The following is a 15,872-nucleotide window of genomic DNA, read 5'->3' on the forward strand; positions in this document are numbered from 1 at the left end:
AGAGAGGAGGAGCGCGTTCGATGTAGATAATGATAGAACTATAAGTGCAGGCTAGACGGCAGGAGATCTCTTCCACAGGGAGAAAACAGCCTGTCTGGGTGGGATGGAGATCTCTTCCACAGGGAGAAAACAGCCTGTCTAGGTGGGATGGAGATCTCTTCCACAGGGAGAAAACAGCCTGTCTGGGTGAGATGGAGATCTCTTCCACAGAGAGAAAACAGCCTGTCTGGGTGGGATGGAGATCTCTTCCACAGAGAGAAAACAGCCTGTCTGGGTGACATGGAGATCTCTTCCACAGAGAGAAAACAGCCTGTCTGGGTGACATGGAGATCTCTTCCACAGAGAGAAAACAGCCTGTCTGGGTGACATGGAGATCTCTTCCACAGAGAGGAAACAGCCTGTCTGGGTGACATGGAGATCTCTTCCACAGAGAGAAAACAGCCTGTCTGGGTGGGATGGAGCCTGTGTAACTACACTTTATGATTGACATACTATGCTCATTATAGCAAGAGTCCTGTACACTGGATGAAGCAAGTGTCAGCCTGCCAATCATCCCTACAGTCCTATACTACTATACCTGGGAATCAGCCAGCTACTATAGATAGAATTGAACATCTCAGTACACTGGCTGACAGACATCCTCCATATTGGGCTCCCGAGTGGCGCTGCGGTCTTAGGCACTGCATCTCAGTGCTAGAGGCGTCACTACAGTCCCTGGTTCGATTCCGGGCTGTATCACATCCGGCCGTGATTGGGAGTCCCATAGGGCAGGGCGCACAATTGGCCCCAGCGTCGTCCGGGTTTGGCCGTCGTTTTGAATAAGAATTTGTTCCTAACTGACATGTCTAGTTAAATAAAGGTTAAATAAAAAATCCTGGCACCAAGAGATATACATTCCACTAAGAATACAAACTAGAATTGTATTGTTGATGAATGTTAGGAGGATAGTTAGCCTAACCCAACACAACCTAGACTGACCCTGGATCAGCCAGTCCAAACCATCTAGACTGACCCTGGATCAGCCAGTCCAAACCATCTAGACTGACCCTGGATCAGCCAGTCCAAACCATCTAGACTGACCCTGGATCAGCCAGTCCAAACCATCTAGACTGACCCTGGATCAGCCAGTCCAAACCATCTAGACTGACCCTGGATCAGCCAGTCCAAACCATCTAGACTGACCCTGGATCAGCCAGTCCAAACCATCTAGACTGACCCTGGATCAGCCAGTCCAAACCATCCAGACTGACCCTGGATCAGCCAGTCCAACCCATCTAGACTGACCCTGGATCAGCCAGTCCAACCCATCTAGACTGACCCTGGATCAGCCAGTCCAAACCATCTAGACTGACCCTGGATCAGCCAGTCCAAACCATCTAGACTGACCCTGGATCAGCCAGTCCAAACCATCTAGACTGACCCTGGATCAGCCAGTCCAAACCATCTAGACTGACCCTGGATCAGCCAGTCCAAACCATCTAGACTGACCCTGGATCAGCCAGTCCAAACCATCTAGACTGACCCGGTCCACCACTCTGACCCTGGATCAGCCAGTCCAAACCATCTAGACTGACCCTGGATCAGCCAGTCCAACCCATCTAGCGACCCTGGATCTGGATCAGCCAGTCCAACCCATCTAGACTGACCCTGGATCAGCCAGTCCAAACCATCTAGACTGACCCTGGATCAGCCAGTCCAAACCATCTAGACTGACCCTGGATCAGCCAGTCCAAACCATCTAGACTGACCCTGGATCAGCCAGTCCAAACCATCTAGACTGACCCTGGATCAGCCAGTCCAAACCATCTAGACTGACCCTGGATCAGCCAGTCCAACCCATCTAGACTGACCCTGGATCAGCCAGTCCAAACCATCTAGACTGACCCTGGATCAGCCAGTCCAAACCATCTAGACTGACCCTGGATAGCCAGTCACCAAGACTGACCCTGGATCAGCCAGTCCAAACCATCTAGACTGACCCTGGATCAGCCAGTCCAAACCATCTAGACTGACCCTGGATCAGCCAGTCCAAACCATCTAGACTGACCCTGGATCAGCCAGTCCAACCCATCTAGACTGACCCTGGATCAGCCAGTCCAACCCATCTAGACTGACCATGGATCAGCCAGTCCAAACCATCTAGACTGACCCTGGATCAGCCAGTCCAAACCATCTAGACTGACCATGGATCAGCCAGTCCAAACCATCTAGACTGACCATGGATCAGCCAGTCCAAACCATCTAGACTGACCCTGGATCAGCCAGTCCAAACCATCTAGACTGACCCTGGATCAGCCAGTCCAAACCATCTAGACTGACCCTGGATCAGCCAGTCCAAACCATCTAGACTGACCCTGGATCAGCCAGTCCAACCCATCTAGACTGACCATGGATCAGCCAGTCCAAACCATCTAGACTGACCCTGGATCAGCCAGTCCAAACCATCTAGACTGACCCTGGATCAGCCAGTCCAAACCATCTAGACTGACCCTGGATCAGCCAGTCCAAACCATCTAGACTGACCATGGATCAGCACCAGGACAGGAACAGCCAGGGCCTATCCAGACAATGTACCCAGGGGGAGGGAAGTACACAGCGGGAACAGCCAGGGTCTATCCAGACTATGTACTCAGGGGGAGGGTAGTACACAGCGGGAACAGCCAGGGTCTATCCAGACTATGTACTCAGGGGGAGGGAAGTACACAGCGGGAACAGCCAGGGTCTATCCAGACTATGTACCCGGGGGGAGGGTAGTACACAGCGGGAACAGCCAGGGCCTATCCATACTATGTACCCGGGGGGAGGGTAGTACACAGCGTGACAAACCAGCCGAGTGGCGCCACGCTGCTACCACGCTGTCTCCCCTGACACCGCCGTGGACACACACACACACACACACACACACACACACACACACACACACACACACACACACACACACACACACACACACACACACACACACACACACACACACACACACACACACACACACACACACACACACACACACACACACACCATCTGTGCCACAAGGGAGGTGGTCTTCCCTGACTAGAGGAACTGAGAGAACAGACATGACTGACTTGAGGCTGCCTCCCAAAATGGCACCCATTCCCTATTTAGTGCACTACTTGGGGAATAGGGTGCCATTTGTGACTGAATATCTTCCCTTCTTTCCCTCTCTATTCCCCTGTCTCCATCCCAGTCCCTCTCTATTCCCCTTTCTCCATTCCAGTCCTTCTCTATTCCCCTGTCTCTATCCCAGTCCCTCTCTATTCCAGTCCCTCTCTATTCCAGTCCCTCTCTATTCCCCTGTCTCTATCCCAGTCCCTCTCTATTCCACTGTCTCTATCCCAGTCCCTCTCTATTCCCCTGTCTCTATCCCAGTCCCTCTCTATTCTCCTGTCTCTATCCCAGTCCCTCTCTAATCCCCTGTCTCCATCTCAGTCCCTCTCTATTCCCCTGTCTCTATCCCAGTCCCTCTCTATTCCCCTGTCTCTATCCCAGTTCCTCTCTATTCCCCTGTCTCCATCCCAGTCCCTCTCTATTCCCCTGTCTCTATCCCAGTCCCTCTCTATTCCCCTGTCTCTATCCCAGTCCCTCTCTATTCCCCTGTCTCTATCCCAGTCCCTCTCTATTCCCCTGTCTCTACCCCAGTCCCTCTCTATTCCCCTGTCTCTATCCCAGTCCCTCTCTATTCCTCTGTCTCTATCCCAGTCCCTCTCTATTCCCCTGTCTCTATCCCAGTCCCTCTCTATTCCAGTCCCTCTCTATTCCCCTGTCTCTATCCCAGTCCCTCTCTATTTCCCTGTCTCTACCCCAGTCCCTCTCTATTCCCCTGTCTCTATCCCAGTCCCTCTCTATTCCCCTGTCTCTATCCCAGTCCCTCTCTATTCCCCTGTCTCTATCCCAGTCCCTCTCTATTCCCCTGTCTCTATCCCAGTCCCTCTCTATTCCCCTGTCTCTATCCCAGTCTATCTCTATTCCCCTGTCTCTATTCCAGTCCCTCTCTATTCCCCTGTCTCTATCCCAGTCCCTCTCTATTCCCCTGTCTATATCCCAGTCCCTCTCTATTCCCCTGTCTCTACCCCAGTCCCTCTCTATTCCCCTGTCTCTACCCCAGTCCCTCTCTATTCCCCTGTCTCTATCCCAGTCCCTCTCTATTCCCCTGTCTCTATCCCAGTCCATCTCTATTCCCCTGTCTCTATCCCAGTCCCTCTCTATTCCCCTATCTCTATCCCAGTCCCTCTCTATTCCCCTGTCTCTATCCCAGTCCCTCTCTATTCCCCTGTCTCTATCCCAGTCCCTCTCTATTCCCCTGTCTCTATCCCAGTCCCTCTCTATTCCCCTGTCTCCATCCCAGTCCCTCTCTATTCCCCTGTCTCTACCCCAGTCCCTCTCTATTCCCCTGTCTCTACCCCAGTCCCTCTCTATTCCCCTGTCTCCATCCCAGTCCCTCTCTATTCCCCTGTCTCTACCCCAGTTCCTCTCTATTCCCCTGTCTCTATTCCAGTCCCTCTCTATTCCCCTGTCTCTATCCCAGTCCATCTCTATTCCCCTGTCTCTACCCCAGTCCCTCTCTATTCCCCTGTCTCTATTCCAGTTCCTCCCTATTCCCCTGTCTCTATCCCAGTCCCTCTCTATTCCCCTGTCTCTATTCCAGTCCCTCTCTATTCCCCAGTCCCTTTATCCCTGTCTCCATTCCAGTCCCTCTCTATTCCCCTGTCTCTATCCCAGTCCCTCTCTATTCCAATCCCTCTCTATCCCAGTCCCTCTCTATTCCCCTGTCTCTATTCCAGTCCCTCTCTATTCCCCTGTCTCTATCCCAGTCCCTCTCTATTCCCCTGTCTCTATTCCAGTCCCTCTCTATTCCCCTGTCTCTATCCCAGTCCCTCTATCCCTGTCTCCATTCCAGTCCCGTCTATTCCCCTGTCTCTACCCCAGTCCCTCTCTATTCCCCTGTCTCTATCCCAGTCCCTCTTTATTCCCCTGTCTCTATCCCAGTCCCTCTCTATTCCCCTGTCTCTATTCCAGTCCCTCTCTATTCCCGTCTCTATCCCAGTCCCTCTCTATTCCCCTGTCTCTATCCCAGTCCCTCTCTATTCCCCTGTCTCTATTCCAGTCCCTCTCTATTCCCCTGTCTCTATCCCAGTCCCTCTCTATTCCCCCGTCTCCATCCCAGTCCCTCTCTATTCCCCTGTCTCTATTCCAGTTCCACATGAACCTTACCTCCTGCTCTCCATATAGGTTTTCCACTTTAAATGCAAATGTCTAAATCTCCTCTTTTTATTTTGGAAGCGAGAGAGTCACTGACGACCGATAATCCCCGAGTGTCACAGGAGAGACTGACATTCTAGCGTTGAGGTGAACGGGTAGCTCACAGACTGTGGGGCTATTATGAGAAACCGTCACAGGCAGCTGAACTGGTGTCCAAGGCTGCGGCGGCAATCTTACCTCGTACTCCTGCGAGAAGCGCAGGCCATCGTTGGCCTTTAGCCTCTCTATGTGGTCCGCCAGATCACACACAGTGATGGGAGGGTGCTCTCTCATTCCTGATGAGACAGGAGAGGAAGAGGGGAAGGAAAAAGAGAGAGAGAGAGAGAGAGAGAGAAGAGTTAGACACTGCTGTGAGCAAACGTTACCATACAAACACATACTGGTTCAACCACAGGGATAGATGACACTGCCAGTGGGACCATGGGAGTGCATCGTGTTCGACAATGCATGAAGATAGACAGAGAGAGAGAGACAGAGGGGGTGGAGAGAGAGAGAGGGCTGGATAGAGAGAGAGAGAGAAAAGGCTGGATAGAGAGAGAGAGGGCTGGATAGAGAGAGCTGGATAGAGAGAGAGAGAGGGCTGGATAGAGAGAGAGAGAGGGCTGGATAGAGAGAGAGAGAGGGCTGGATAGAGAGAGAGAGAGGGCTGGATAGAGAGAGAGAGAGGGCTGGATAGAGAGAGAGAGAGGGCTGGATAGAGAGAGAGAGAGGGCTGGATAGAGAGAGAGAGAGGGCTGGATAGAGAGAGAGAGAGGGCTGGATAGAGAGAGAGAGAGAGGGCTGACACAGGTCTATGACATCGTCATGCTGGGTGGGGCAGCGAGGCGTGGCCGTGAGGCAGTGATAACATCACATCATGAGTGACTTGACTGAGCATGCTCCATGTGGAAGCAGGAAGCAGACATGTCCCTGACCTCACAAAACTACTGTAAATTGGTGACAGCAGACACGTCCCTGACCTCACAAAACTACTGTAAGTTGGTGACAGTAGGCACGTCCCTGACCTCACAAAACTACTGTAAATTGGTGACAGTAGGCACGTCCCTGACCTCACAAAACTACTGTAAATTGGTGACAGTAGGCACGTCCCTGACCTCACAAAACTACTGTAAATTGGTGACAGCAGACACGTCCCTGACCTCACAAAACTACTGTAAATTGGTGACAGCAGACACGTCCCTGACCTCACAAAACTACTGTAAATTGGTGACAGCAGACACGTCCCTGACCTCACAAAACTACTGTAAATTGGTGACAGCAGACACGTCCCTGACCTCACAAAACTACTGTAAATTGGTGACAGCAGACACGTCCCTGACCTCACAAAACTACTGTAAATTGGTGACAGCAGACACGTCCCTGACCTCACAAAACTACTGTAAATTGGTGACAGCAGACACGTCCCTGACCTCACAAAACTACTGTAAATTGGTGACAGCAGACACGTCCCTGACCTCACAAAACTACTGTAAATTGGTGACAGCAGACACGTCCCTGACCTCACAAAACTACTGTAAGTTGGTGACAGTAGGCACGTCCCTGACCTCACAAAACTACCGTAAGTTAGTGACAGCAGACACGTCCCTGTGCACTACGTCTGGCCAGAGCACAGCTATTCCCTATTTTGGTCTAAGGTTGTTGAATATCTAAAAATCAGTGGACCGGTGGGATCCAGACAGAAAACAGCCAGAAGTCTCAACACATCAGTCACACTGTCACTTCACTACAGCTCTAAACTTCCTGTCGGTCACCAGCAAACTTATTTCCACTTCCCACAATAGATGTCCTTACAGTGGTGGCAGGGTATAATCCTAGTAAGGGGGGGGGGTGAAAAAACACACCCTGAAAACACCCCCATGGCGCTCTAGGGATTCGTCCCAAATGGCACCCTATTCCCTTTCTAGTGCACTACTTTTGACCAGCGCCCTATGGAGGAATATAGGGAATAGGGTGCCACTGGTGACGCATGCCCTTAGATTCCTCATTCTGGGCTATTGAATGATTTATGGCTAATCTACCGACACAAATTCCCCGCGCCTCTGAACTTGGCAAGGCTCCCTTTGCACTTAAATGGATTTCTGCAAACTTGCCTGATGCGTCACACATTCCAGCTGTAAAGGGACACACGTAGTCGTCTCTCCGAAGCGCCGCGAGACGCGCAAAACATCAGAACGTGCCCTAAATCACACGGCTGTGAGGAGACTACCTATACACACTGTATCAATTAAATCAGGTTGTTAACGTTGCCCTGTTTTAAATACCCATGCAATCTTAAATACACATGCAATCTTAAATTCACATGCTATATTAAATACACATGCAATCTTAAATACACATGCTATATTAAATTCACATGCTATCTTAAATTCACATGCTATCTTAAATTCACATGCTATCTTAAATACACATGCTATCTTAAATTCACATGCTATCTTAAATTCACATGCTATCTTAAATACACTTGCTATCTTAAATACACATGCAATCTTAAATACACATGCAATCTTAAAGACTGTTTATACCGGTTCAAAGAAGATAACTTTATTGTCGATTGTCACAGAGACACTGAAATTAGTATTTTTCGTAACACTTACTCTGTTCAAGATAAATAGTACAGTACCGTAATAGCGTACATCAATTAAACACAGTTAAAAGGTATGTTAGATGTTACATTATAACTCTTACATTACCATGAGCGTCATTAAGGCTAAGCTGAAGTTGGTTGAAAATGCCTTGGAGTGTAATGGGTCTTGGATGGTTTCTTATAGCCACAACACTGAGCTCTAATGGGCACTAACATAGACGTAACACTGAGCTCTAATGGGCACTAACATAGACGTAACACTGAGGTCTAATGGGCACTAACATAGACGTAACACTGAGGTCTAATGGGCACTAACATAGACGTAACACTGAGGTCTAATGGGCACTAACATAGACGTAACACTGAGGTCTAATGGGCACTAACATAGACGTAACACTGAGGTCTAATGGGCACTAACATAGACGTAACACTGAGGTCTAATGGGCACTAACATAGACGTAACACTGAGGTCTAATGGGCACTAACATAGACGTAACACTGAGGTCTAATGGGCACTAACATAGACGTAACACTGAGGTCTAATGGGAACTAACATAGACGTAACACTGAGGTCTAATGGGCACTAACATAGACGTAACACTGAGGTCTAATGGGCACTAACATAGACGTAACACTGAGGTCTAATGGGCGCTACCATAGACGTAACACTGAGGTCTAATGGGCACTAACATAGACGTAACACTGAGGTCTAATGGGCACTAACATAGACGTAACACTGAGGTCTAATGGGCACTAACATAGACGTAACACTGAGGTCTAATGGGCACTAACATAGACGTAACACTGAGGTCTAATGAGAACTAACATAGACGTAACACTGAGGTCTAATGGGCACTAACATAGACGTAACACTGAGGTCTAATGGGCACTAACATAGACGTAACACTGAGGTCTAATGGGCGCTACCATAGACGTAACACTGAGGTCTAATGGGCACTAACATAGACGTAACACTGAGGTCTAATGGGCACTAACATAGACGTAACACTGAGGTCTAATGGGCACTAACATAGACGTAACACTGAGGTCTAATGGGCACTAACATAGACGTAACACTGAGGTCTAATGGGAACTAACATAGACGTAACACTGAGGTCTAATGGGCACTAACATAGACGTAACACTGAGGTCTAATGGGCACTAACATAGACGTAACACTGAGGTCTAATGGGCACTAACATAGACGTAACACTGAGGTCTAATGGGCGCTACCATAGACGTAACACTGAGGTCTAATGGGCACTAACATAGACGTAACACTGAGGTCTAATGGGAACTAACATAGACGTAACACTGAGGTCTAATGGGCACTAACATAGACGTAACACTGAGGTCTAATGGGCACTAACATCGACGTAACACTGAGGTCTAATGGGCACTAACATAGACGTAACACTGAGGTCTAATGGGAACTAACATAGACGTAACACTGAGGTCTAATGGGCACTAACATAGACGTAACACTGAGGTCTAATGGGTGCTACCATAGACGTAACACTGAGGTCTAATGGGCGCTAACATAGACGTAACACTGAGGTCTAATGGGCACTAACATAGACGTAACACTGAGGTCTAATGGGCACTAACATAGACGTAACACTGAGGTCTAATGGGCGCTACCATAGACGTAACACTGAGGTCTAATGGGTGCTACCATAGACGTAACACTGAGGTCTAATGGGCGCTAACATAGACGTAACACTGAGGTCTAATGGGTGCTACCATAGACGTAACACTGAGGTCTAATGGGCGCTAACATAGACGTAACACTGAGGTCTAATGGGCGCTAACATAGACGTAACACTGAGCCCTAATGGGTGCTACAATAGACTTAACACTGAGCCCTAATGGGTGCTACCATAGACATAACACTGAGCCCTAATGGGTGCTACCATAGACTTAACACTGAGCCCTAATGGGTGCTACCATAGACATAACACTGAGCCCTAATGGGTGCTACCATAGACTTAACACTGAGCCCTAATGGGTGCTACCATAGATGTAACACTGAGCCCTAATGGGTGCTACCATAGACTTAACACTGAGCCCTAATGGGTGCTACCATAGATGTAACACTGAGCCCTAACGGATGCTACCATAGACATAACACTGAGCCCTAATGGATGCTACCATAGACATAACACTGAGCCCTAATGGGTGCTACCATAGACATAACACTGAGCCCTAATGGGTGCTACCATAGACATAACACTGAGCTCTAATGGATGCTACCATAGACATAACACTGAGCCCTAATGGGTGCTACCATAGACATAACACTGAGCCCTAATGGGTGCTACCATAGACATAACACTGAGCCCTAATGGATGCTACCATAGACATAACACTGAGCCCTAATGGGTGCTACCATAGACATAACACTGAGCCCTAATGGGTGCTACCATAGACATAACACTGAGCCCTAATGGGTGCTACCATAGACATAACACTGAGCCCTAATGGGTGCTACCATAGACATAATACTGAGCCCTAATGGGTGCTACCATAGACATAACACTGAGCCCTAATGGATGCTACCATAGACATAACACTGAGCCCTAATGGGTGCTACCATAGACGTAACACTGAGCCCTAATGGGTGCTACCATAGACATAACACTGAGCCCTAATGGGTGCTACCATAGACATAACACTGAGGTCTAATGGGTGCTACCATAGACATAACACTGAGCCCTAATGGGTGCTACCATAGACATAACACTGAGCCCTAATGGATGCTACCATAGACATAACACTGAGCCCCAATGGGTGCTACCATAGACGTAACACTGAGCCCTAATGGGTGCTACCATAGACGTAACACTGAGCCCTAATGGGTGCTACCATAGACATAACACTGAGCCCTAATGGGTGCTACCATAGACATAACACTGAGCCCTAATGGATGCTACCATAGACATAACACTGAGCCCTAATGGGTGCTACCATAGACATAACACTGAGCCCTAATGGGTGCTACCATAGACATAACACTGAGCCCTAATGGATGCTACCATAGACGTAACACTGAGCCCTAATGGGTGCTACCATAGACATAACACTGAGCCCTGATGGATGCTACCATAGACATAACACTGAGCCCTAATGGGTGCTACCATAGACATAACACTGAGCCCTAATGGGTGCTACCATAGACATAACACTGAGCCCTAATGGGTGCTACCATAGACATAACACTGAGCCCTAATGGATGCTACCATAGACGTAACACTGAGCCCTAATGGGTGCTACCATAGACATAACACTGAGCCCTGATGGATGCTACCATAGACATAACACTGAGCCCTAATGGGTGCTACCATAGACATAACACTGAGACCTAATGGGTGCTACCATAGACATAACACTGAGCCCTAATGGGTGCTACCATAGACATAACACTGAGCCCTAATGGATGCTACCATAGACGTAACACTGAGCCCTAATGGGTGCTACCATAGACATAACACTGAGCCCTGATGGATGCTACCATAGACATAACACTGAGCCCTAATGGGTGCTACCATAGACATAACACTGAGCCCTAATGGATGCTACCATAGACATAACACTGAGCCCTAATGGATGCTACCATAGACATAACACTGAGCCCTAATGGGTGCTACCATAGACATAACACTGAGGTCTAATGGGTGCTACCATAGACGTAACACTGAGCCCTAATGGGTGCTACCATAGACATAACACTGAGCCCTAACGGATGCTACCATAGACATAACACTGAGCCCTAATGGATGCTACCATAGACATAACACTGAGCCCTAATGGGCACTAACATAGACATAACACTGAGCCCTAATGGGTGCTACCATAGACATAACACTGAGCCCTAATGGGCACTAACATAGACATAACACTGAGCCCTAATGGGTGCTACCATAGACATAACACTGAGCCCTAATGGGTGCTACCATAGACATAACACTGAGCCCTAATGGGCGCTAACATAGACATAACACTGAGCCCTAATGGGTGCTACCATAGACATAACACTGAGCCCTAATGGGTGCTACCATAGACATAACACTGAGCTCTAATGGATGCTACCATAGACATAACACTGAGCCCTAATGGGTGCTACCATAGACATAACACTGAGCCCCAATGGGTGCTACCATAGACATAACACTGAGCCCTAATGGGTGCTACCATAGACATAACACTGAGCCCTAATGGGTGCTACCATAGACATAACACTGAGCCCTAATGGGTGCTACCATAGACATAACACTGAGCTCTAATGGATGCTACCATAGACATAACACTGAGCCCTAATGGGTGCTACCATAGACATAACACTGAGCCCCAATGGGTGCTACCATAGACATAACACTGAGCCCTAATGGGTGCTACCATAGACATAACACTGAGCCCTAATGGGTGCTACCATAGACATAACACTGAGCCCTAATGGGTGCTACCATAGACATAACACTGAGCCCCAATGGGTGCTACCATAGACATAACACTGAGCCCTAATGGGTGCTACCATAGACATAACACTGAGCCCTAATGGGTGCTACCATAGACATAACACTGAGCCCTAATGGGCGCTACCATAGACGTAACACTGAGGTCTAATGGGTGCTACCATAGACATAACACTGAGCCCTAATGGGTGCTACCATAGACATAACACTGAGCCCTAATGGGTGCTACCATAGACGTAACACTGAGCCCTAACGGATGCTACCATAGACATAACACTGAGCCCTAATGGGCAGCTCATTGCTACCACTGACTTTCCATACCCCAGAAGAACATGGCACCATTTAGACTCATGTAACACTAGGGAGCTCTGAGACGGGGCTCCACAGCAGCTTAGCATGAGGGGGGGGGGGGGGAAGGGGGTGTGTTTGTACGATGGAGTGTGTATTGTGGAAGTCAGTTATTTCATGGCCATGTTATCACTTAAGCGGAGAGCACGTTAACATCTATATACCTTAACATCTATGCTAATTAACATCTATGCTAGTTAACAACTATGCTAATTAACATCTATGCTAGTTAACATCTATGCTGGTTAACATCTATGCTAGTTAACATCTATGCTAGTTAACATCTATGCTAGTTAACGTCTACGCTAGTTAACATCTATGCTAGTTAACATATATGCTAGTTAACGTCTACGCTAGTTAACATATATGCTAGTTAACATCTATTCTAGTTAACGTCTACGCTAGTTAACATCTATGCTAGTTAACATCTATTCTAGTTAACGTCTACGCTAGTTAACATCTATGCTAGTTAACATATATGCTAGTTAACATATATGCTAGTTAACATATATGCTAGTTAACATCTATTCTAGTTAACGTCTACGCTAGTTAACATCTATGCTGGTTAACATATATGCTGGTTAACATCTATGCTAGTTAACATATATGCTAGTTAACGTCTACGCTAGTTAACATCTATGCTAGTTAACATATATGCTAGTTAACATCTATGCTAGTTAACGTCTACGCTAGTTAACGTCTACGCTAGTTAACAACTATGCTAATTAACATCTATGCTAGTTAACATCTATGCTAGTTAACATCTATGCTAGTTAACATATATGCTAGTTAACAGCTATGCTAGTTAACATCTATGCTAGTTAACGTCTACGCTAGTAAACATCTATGCTAGTTAACAGCTATGCTAGTTAACATCTATGCTAGTTAACATCTATGCTAGTTAACATCTATGCTAGTTAACGTCTACGTTAGTTAACATCTATGCTAGTTAACATCTATGCTAGTTAACAGCTACGCTAGTTAACGTCTACGCTAGTTAACATCTATGCTAGTTAACGTCTACGCTAGTTAACATCTATGCTAGTTAACATCTATGCTAGTTAACGTCTACGCTAGTTAACATCTATGCTAGTTAACATCTATGCTAGTTAACGTCTACGCTAGTTAACATCTATGCTAGTTAACATCTATTCTAGTTAACGTCTACGCTAGTTAACATCTATGCTAGTTAACATCTATGCTAGTTATATTATACACTGCTCAAAAAAATAAAGGGAACACTTAAACAACACAATGTAACTCCAAGTCAATCACACTTCTATGAAATCAAACTGTCCACTTAGGAAGCAACACTGATTGACAATAATTTTCACATGCTGTTGTGCAAATGGAATAGACAAAAGGTGGAAATGATAGGCAATTAGCAAGACACCCCCAAAAAAGGAGTGATTCTGCAGGTGGTGACCACAGACCACTTCTGAGTTCCTATGCTTCCTGGCTGATGTTTTGGTCACTTTTGAATGCTGGCGGTGCTCTCACTCTAGTGGTAGCATGAGACGGAGTCTACAACCCACACAAGTGGCTCAGGTAGTGCAGTTCATCCAGGATGGCACATCAATGCGAGCTGTGGCAAAAAGGTTTGCTGTGTCTGTCAGCGTAGTGTCCAGAGCATGGAGGCGCTACCAGGAGACAGGCCAGTACATCAGGAGACGTGGAGGAGGCCGTAGGAGGGCAACAACCCAGCAGCAGGACCGCTACCTCCGCCTTTGTGCAAGGAGGTGCACTGCCAGAGCCCTGCAAAATGACCTCCAGCAGGCCACAAATGTGCATGTGTCAGCATATGGTCTCACAAGGGGTCTGAGGATCTCATCTCGGTACCTAATGGCAGTCAGGCTACCTCTGGCGAGCACATGGAGGGCTGTGCGGCCCCACAAAGAAATGCCACCCCACACCATGACTGACCCACCGCCAAACCGGTCATGCTGGAGGATGTTGCAGGCAGCAGAACGTTCTCCACGGCGTCTCCAGACTCTGTCACGTCTGTCACATGTGCTCAGTGTGAACCTGCTTTCATCTGTGAAGAGCACAGGGCGCCAGTGGCGAATTTGCCAATCTTGGTGTTCTCTGGCAAATGCCAAATGTCCTGCACGGTGCTGGGCTGTAAGCACAACCCCCACCTGTGGACGTCGGGCCCTCATACCACCCTCATGGAGTCTGTTTCTGACCGTTTGAGCAGACACATGCACATTTGTGGCCTGCTGGAGGTCATTTTGCAGGGTTCTGGCAGTGCACCTCCTTGCACAAAGGCGGAGGTAGCGGTCCTGCTGCTGGGTTGTTGCCCTCCTACGGCCTCCTCCACGTCTCCTGATGTACTGGCCTGTCTCCTGGTAGCGCCTCCATGCTCTGGACATTACGCTGACAGACACAGCAAACCTTTTTGCCACAGCTCGCATTGATGTGCCATCATGGATGAACTGCACTACCTGAGCCACTTGTGTGGGTTGTAGACTCCGTCTCATGCTACCACTAGAGTGAGAGCACCGCCAGCATTCAAAAGTGACCAAAACATCAGCCAGGAAGCATAGGAACTGAGAAGTGGTCTGTGGTCACCACCTGCAGAATCACTCCTTTTTTGGGGGTGTCTTGCTAATTGCCTATAATTTCCACCTTTTGTCTATTCCATTTGCACAACAGCATGTGAAATTTATTGTCAATCAGTGTTGCTTCCTAATTGGACAGTTTGATTTCACAGAAGTGTGATTGACTTGGAGTTACATTGTGTTGTTTAAGTGTTCCCTTTATTTTTTTGAGCAGTGTATTTCTAGTCAACATAGTGGCTCAAAGAGCCTCTCACAGATGTTACTCCAGTTGCTTTGAGACCAACTTGGGATGGATACAGAGAGCCAGAGAAGAAGTTACAAAATGGCATCCTATTCCCCCATAGTGCTTTAGTCTAAAGTAGTGGACTATATAGAGAATAGGGTGCCTCTCGGGACACAGAACATTACATAGTTCCCCCCCTCTACCATCTTAGACACTGCGCCTACAAGCTTGCGGGTAGGGATGTCTGTCCATCGTGAAAGCAGTGGGAAGATGGGAGAGGGGAAGAGAGTGACTGCATATGACAGTAGGAGAGAGAACAGACTAACTTGGAGTGTTGGGACAGCGCTGAGTACTGGGACCTGTAGAGAGAAGATGGAGTAATACATAAAGGAAGGAAGAAAGGG

At 47.8% G+C, this 15,872-nt stretch overlaps 1 protein-coding gene across 20 annotated transcripts in view; it reads right to left on the reverse strand.

The window, feature by feature from the left end:
* The window catches only part of LOC139550147 (receptor-type tyrosine-protein phosphatase F), a 498,277-nt gene that overhangs the window by 34,291 nt on the left and 448,114 nt on the right, over positions 1–15,872 (reverse strand). For 14 of the 20 annotated variants that reach the window (XM_071360808.1, XM_071360817.1, XM_071360813.1 and 11 more), the window contains 2 exons: positions 15,795–15,827; positions 5,458–5,555 (listed from right to left, as the gene is read on the reverse strand). In XM_071360808.1, the coding sequence (XP_071216909.1) occupies positions 5,458–5,555; positions 15,795–15,827 (131 nt within the window). The remainder of the gene's footprint in view (positions 1–5,457; positions 5,556–15,794; positions 15,828–15,872) is intronic. The other 6 variants (XM_071360814.1, XM_071360812.1, XM_071360815.1 and 3 more) reach the window with 1 other exon arrangement.

This window comes from Salvelinus alpinus, chromosome 23 (genome assembly GCF_045679555.1).
Source record: "Salvelinus alpinus chromosome 23, SLU_Salpinus.1, whole genome shotgun sequence".
Lineage (NCBI taxonomy): Eukaryota > Metazoa > Chordata > Actinopteri > Salmoniformes > Salmonidae > Salvelinus > Salvelinus alpinus.